Raw genomic sequence first — 5,999 nt, 5'->3', positions numbered from 1 at the left:
AACAGTATGACCTATGGAAGTTTGAAACAAGTAATGATTGTGCTATGGAAAAAGAAGCAAAATAGAAAGATACAGGCCTTGGATCCCATCCAAATATGAATATGTATATTATTTATTTGTGTGGCTGAAGCAGTTACAAGAGACAAAAAATGAAAAAAGAATAAAATGCATTACACAGTTAAAATAAATGTAGAAACCAGGAATTCTGTCAGGGAAGGGTTTGCTCCTCTGAAGAATCTAACTTATAAACACCACAAACTTTCCCCCTTAATATTGCCACTCTGAAGGCAAAACAGGCCGTTTTTCAGTGGTGGAGGGAGATCTGATCCCTAATAAAAAAATAACACAACTATATATTTCCATATTCTTTTTTCTTTATTTCTTTCATTTTAGAAATCCCCGTATTTCTGCGCCATAACAGATTTGTAGAATGGATCCTATCCAGAATTGTTTTGTCCCAACAGGAAGCCATGGTTCTGGTCCAGATTCTGCTGTAGGAAGTATTTATTAGTAAGTATTTTACTTACTACTAAGAAGTAGCGCACAGCTCCTCCCCCACCCAATCCAGGCCAATTCGGGGCATACCCCCCTGGATCTAGCCCCAAATTAAGCCTAATTAAAAATATGGTTGAGAAGGTGACGAGGGAAGGAGATACTCTGTTGCCTTCCAACACCTGAACAAGAGAGTTCAATTCTGCAGGGGGCTGCTTCGAACTACTTATTAGAGTTCCGCCCTATTACAGATCCAATGTTGTCTTTAGTGTTTTGTAGTCAGATGCTCCTTTGTGTTCAGATCAGGCCTCAGTAAAATAATGTAGCACTTGGGCATGAAGATGCATCCCAGAAGCCCAGCACTGGAGGACAAGATAGAAAGGACCTGCACAGCTACCATGTATTTCCCTTTGGTGCTCAGGTAGGTGGGCACAAAGGACACCCAAACACTGCAAAATACCAACATGCTGAAGGTGATCAGCTTGGCTTCATTGAAGGCCCCAGGCAGCTTCCTGGCTAGGAAAGCCACCGTGAAGCAGATGGCAGCCAGGAAGCCCATGTAGCCAAGAGAACTGTAAAACATGGCAACAGAGCCTTCATTGCACTGCAAGATGATCTCTCCAAGCTGGGAGCTGAGGTCAAAGTCTGGGAATGGAGGAGAGATCCCTAGCCAGGTGCTGCATATGAGAACTTGCACACTGGAGCAGGAAATGACAATGGAGCTGGCCAGACTCTTTCCCAGCCATCTCCTCGCCCTGTTCCCTGGCTTAGTGGCCAAGAAGGCAAGGACCACAGTGGTGGTTTTTGCCAAGACAGAAGAGACAGCAACTGAGAAGATGAGGCTGAAGGTTGTCTGTCGGAGAAGGCAGGTCACTTTCCTTGGCCTTCCAATGAAGAGGAAGGAGGACAAAAATGAGAGAATGAGGGAGATGAGGAGGATGTAGGTGAGGTCCCGATTGTTGGCTTTGACTATTGGAGTTTCTAGGAATTTAATGAAGATTGCCAACACAAAGCCTGTGGTTAAAGATAAGAAGAGGGCAAGGGAAGCCAAGAGGATCCCCCAATTCTCTTCATAGCCTAGGAAGTTGATAATCTTGGGAATACATTGAACTTGGTCCTTGTTTGGATGCTGATCTTCTGGACATTTGGTGCAGTGCGTTGCATCTGAGAATGAGAAAAAGAGTGGCTTTAGTAATCCTTGCATCCATAACCACATAGCTTCTAATACTTCTTGGGGGCGGGTACTGATCTTCTGGAGGCGAGGAAATAACAATGTGAAAGATTTGTGTATAGAGTGGTACCTCTGGATACGCATTCCTCTGGTTGTGTATCCTTCGAGTTACACACGCGGTAAACCAGGAAGTATCTTTCTGGGTTTTGCCGTGCACGCATGTGCAGAAGCGCTCAATGCACTGCGCACATGCGCAGAACAGGCACCTCCGGTTGCGAATTCCTCGGGATCCAACCGGAGCTCCAGAACGGAACCTGTGCCAACTGGAGGTATATTTAATTTCCACTGTTGCATCCCTCTTTCCTCCAAGGACATAGAGTTGACATACAAGATCTCACCTTTTCATCACCTTTCTCACTTTTCATCACCTTGGGATGTAGGTAAAGCTGAGAGGCAATGACCTCCCTCCAGAGGTGTCTCTGCTGTCTTCATTCTCCCACTCTCTTTGCCTGGTGAAGACACATTTCTGTACCTTCACCTTTGGCAGTTAAGGTGTTTTGTGGGAGATGATTACAAACTCTGAAGGGGACTCAGCTACAGTGGTTTTTTTAAAAAAAAGCATTTAAAAAGCGTTATAACACTGTGACACGAGATGACACTGTAGAGTGATTTCCCATTATGATGTTTACAACACATTTTCCTGAAACTTTTTTTTTATGTCTAGATTCAGCCCTAGATCCTTGTTAGGAAATTGCTCTCAGATCTCAACAGAAAAAGTATTTGAGTGAATCTTCACCCTCTTTCTATTCCCCCAAGAAATGGCCTCTCCCTTGGAGTCACCCACCTTCCTGGGTGGAGATGGTCCCTTCCGCACACGGAGAACAAACATAGCAGCAAACCGGCTCCCCTTCTTGGATCACCTTGAAATATCCAGGGTGACAGCTTTCGGTGCATCTGGAGCAAGGCACAGTCTAAGCACAAAGACAGGAAGGCTCATCAAGGGGACAATTTCTGTCTATGGAGTTGGTTGATAGAGTCTGGGATGGATCCAACAGCATCTCATGGACCACTAGCCCTGCCAAGACTTTTGGCACGTTCCTGAAAAACTTATCTGGTGTGTTTCCTTGCTTGCTTCAACATTCATTGTTCCTCGTTTCTATGCCTATATGTGGTGTCACTGTCAAACCCAAATTTCCAGATTTCAAAATGGAATGTGGATATTCCATGTCCACTTCATGGATATGGGGGTCACGGTATGAGGGGGACACCCTTGTATGCGAGTTCCCACCCCTGCACTGGACAAAGAACTGCAGTCCAAGTCCTGTGTGAATTATTTCACAAATTAATACATACCAACAGATGCGATATAGAAAAAGTTTCCCCCACCTGGTTAAACCTCTGGGGCCACAAAATAGCATCCGGGTTGATAGTGAACTTTGTGTCAATGGATGTCTCTCTCTCGATACTCCCAACTTTCACTCTGGCAGGAGACTCGTTGAGAAACACCACCCAGTTCACAAGGTCATAGTTGCCTGGCAGCTCCCCGTTCTCATCCAAATACATTCCACCCATGGAGGTATTTGAAAACTGGATTGCTCTTAAGAAGGGGTGAAGCTGGAATGAAAGTTGCTGGGAGTCACAGGCAGGCAGAGTGTTTTTATTATGTGAATGGTGCCACAGACTCCCTGGCTGGGTTAAAGGGACCCCCAGTGGGAACCACTGACCTAGATCAGTTTGAGAGCCAGTCATTCCATCCCAGTGTACGAAGAAGAAGAAGAAGAAGAAGAAGAAGAAGAAGAAGAAGAGGAGGAGGAGGAGGAGGAGGAGGAGGAGAGGAGGAGGAGGAGGAGGAGGAGTTTGGATTTGATATCCCGCTTTATCACTACCCTAGGGAGTCTCAAAGCGGCCAACAATCTCCTTTCCCTTCCTCCCCCACAACAAACACTCTGTGACGTGAGTGGGGCTGAGAGACTACAGAGAAGTGTGACTAGCCCAAGGCCACCCAGCGGGGACGAGAACCCGGTTCACCAGATTACAAGTCTACCTCTATTAACCACTACACCACACTGGCTCTCATCTTAGTGGAATGAAACATTGTAGAAGAACAGAAACAGTCCCAATTGTGACACTCACTGCTTCGTTGCACCCCTGGTGCTAATTTCTGCACATAGACACACAGTTAGAAAGTTCCAATTATTTAACATCTTTGCTTTCAATAACCATTTCCGGCACGTGCAAAAGGTCCCTGCTATGGCTATTCTTTTTGTCTTCTGTTTTATCCTATACAGAGTTGGTTGGTATTGTTTTGAAACTTTCAGCACTTTTAATAATTGTGTTCTGTTGACATATTATAAACCAACCTGTGTACACACACACACACACACACACACACACCCCAAAGGACAGTATATAAAGATTAAAATAGAAAAAGCTCAATGAGTGTACATCTCAGCATCGTGGGGAAGACCTCTGTGACCAGAAGGCTTGTTTTCCTGCTCTGTCCATGTTGCAGCTGCTCACCAAAGGCCAGCGGAGACAGAGGAGGAGATGAAGACACACCATCTTCAGTTAAGATGACTGGGTCTCTCTCAGAGCACTAAGGAGTAACCACTGGAAAATGAGAGGGTCCTCTTATGAAATCCCCATGGTGGGCAGAAATATTGATCTGCAACAGAACCTCATCAATTGGATTTGTCTTAGGAAAGGACAAATTTTTTGTCCTGCTACTAGATTTTATTCCGCAGTCGGGAAGATGGATTGAAGTTTGCAAAAAGGTGAAAGGAAATACCTGCCATGGTTGTAGACTTTGACACCCCAAACTGTCTGTCCCACTCATCCTCGGCATCCGTTTTGATCTTGATGAACATGCAGCATGTAAAGCGTGCGCCACGGCCTGGACATGGAAGTAAGTGCTGTAGCTGTCTTGGGACAGGGATCTCTCCAGCTCCTCCTGGGGCAGAGTCTCCAGCTTCTCCTTCTCGGTGCATTTTGTCCGACCTTTCACAGACAAGGTATGCTTCGAATATAGGCAATAAAATGCTTTCCTCCAAAACCAATAAAGGAGGTATGAAGATGGTGTATAGTAGTCATGTATGGTTCTTTTTTTGGTCTTCATTACAAAGGAGAAGGAACCATGGATGGGATGGAAAAACTCTGGACCCAAAAGTAAATTATAGTTGATGTCATGAAAATCTGTTGTGATCCAAACTCTTGCCTCAGCTTCTTTATGGTATCTTTGTTGTAGGGCCATGACTGGTAGCCATCCTGTGTAAGTGTTCTCATAGTAAACAAATACATTGACTTGTCTCCATATCATAACTGGCACATTTGGCACAAGTGATCGATATGGATTGCTTTCTGATAGCCTATGTGTGAAGGCGACACAGATTCCATGGAGGATCATCTGAGATGTCAAGGCACCCACAAACCTTTCTCCATTCTCATTTTCTGGAGCAAAGAGGCCAACCCACGTCCATCCAAAATGCAGGAGCAGCTGGACAATCCCCTGGGACTGAGTATCTTCTTTGGGGAGCATCCGGTAGACAAAAGGGAACTGGGATTTATCATCCAGAGTCTGAGCATTAAAGCCATAACTGATCTAGTGAGGGAAGGGAGAGAATAGTGATTTGTTTTGGTCTCAAGGTAAAAATCTTGACTCCTCTGAAGAAAAATGAGGTTTTATGCCCTCCTTCATACCTGTGGGATTTTGTAGATGCCTGACATGGTCGAAATCTGTTTTGAGATTACAGAATTGGCCCCTTCAAGAACACCCAGCAGGTTATTATTCCCTTTTCCACAGGTATAGTTTGGGATGTTGCTTTCCCAACCCGAAAGCAGGTCTAGCATGACATCGGAAGTCATCCTTGCATCGAAAAAGTTCTCATAGAGGTTGTAGCCCAGGGTGATGTTGGGTAAGAGCCCAGGGTCCCCATTGATCTCCTGCATGGTGAACAGGAAGGATAAGATGTGCCAGTAGCGTCTATCTGACACACTGCAATAAACAGATTAATAAAAACAATGTGAAACTGCTCTTCACCATTTAATGAAAATAACTATGATATGATCACCAAAGAACAGCTTGTACGTTTGTAGTGAGGGGTGAGAAGAGACATATCCTTGTTTCAAGTTGGAAATCAATTCCCCGCTTCAGAAGAGGTGTACTCTCTTCATTGAAGCAGAAAAACACACAACTTTCAAAAAACAAAACTGAATGAAGACATTCCTTTTTGAAAGTTTGTGGAACCTTGTTGCCAAGGTTGCTGTTGCTTTGGGGGTCCCTTTGTCTTCTTGCATAGATGCCCAGTTGCTGAAATGGAGAGCTCAGCCTGCAAGTCTA

The 5,999-nt window shown here is 44.8% G+C and overlaps 1 protein-coding gene across 1 annotated transcript; it reads right to left on the bottom strand.

Annotated features, from left to right (window-relative positions):
- Window positions 1-360: 360 nt before the first annotated feature.
- Window positions 361-5,798, bottom strand: LOC128409350 (metabotropic glutamate receptor 7-like). Its single transcript, XM_053379727.1, has 4 exons — window positions 5,360-5,798; window positions 4,452-5,261; window positions 2,508-2,634; window positions 361-1,656 (listed from the first exon to the last, which is right to left on the bottom strand). Exons 1-4 carry the CDS (start codon window positions 5,606-5,608, stop codon window positions 758-760), a joined length of 2,085 nt encoding a protein of 694 aa, XP_053235702.1. The 5' UTR covers window positions 5,609-5,798; the 3' UTR covers window positions 361-757.
- Window positions 5,799-5,999: the final 201 nt, after the last annotated feature.

Source organism: Podarcis raffonei, chromosome 2, assembly GCF_027172205.1.
Source record: "Podarcis raffonei isolate rPodRaf1 chromosome 2, rPodRaf1.pri, whole genome shotgun sequence".
NCBI classification, from domain to species: Eukaryota; Metazoa; Chordata; class Lepidosauria; order Squamata; family Lacertidae; genus Podarcis; species Podarcis raffonei.
Note: the sequence above shows the minus strand (reverse complement) of the source record. Positions and strands in the feature narration are given on the sequence as shown.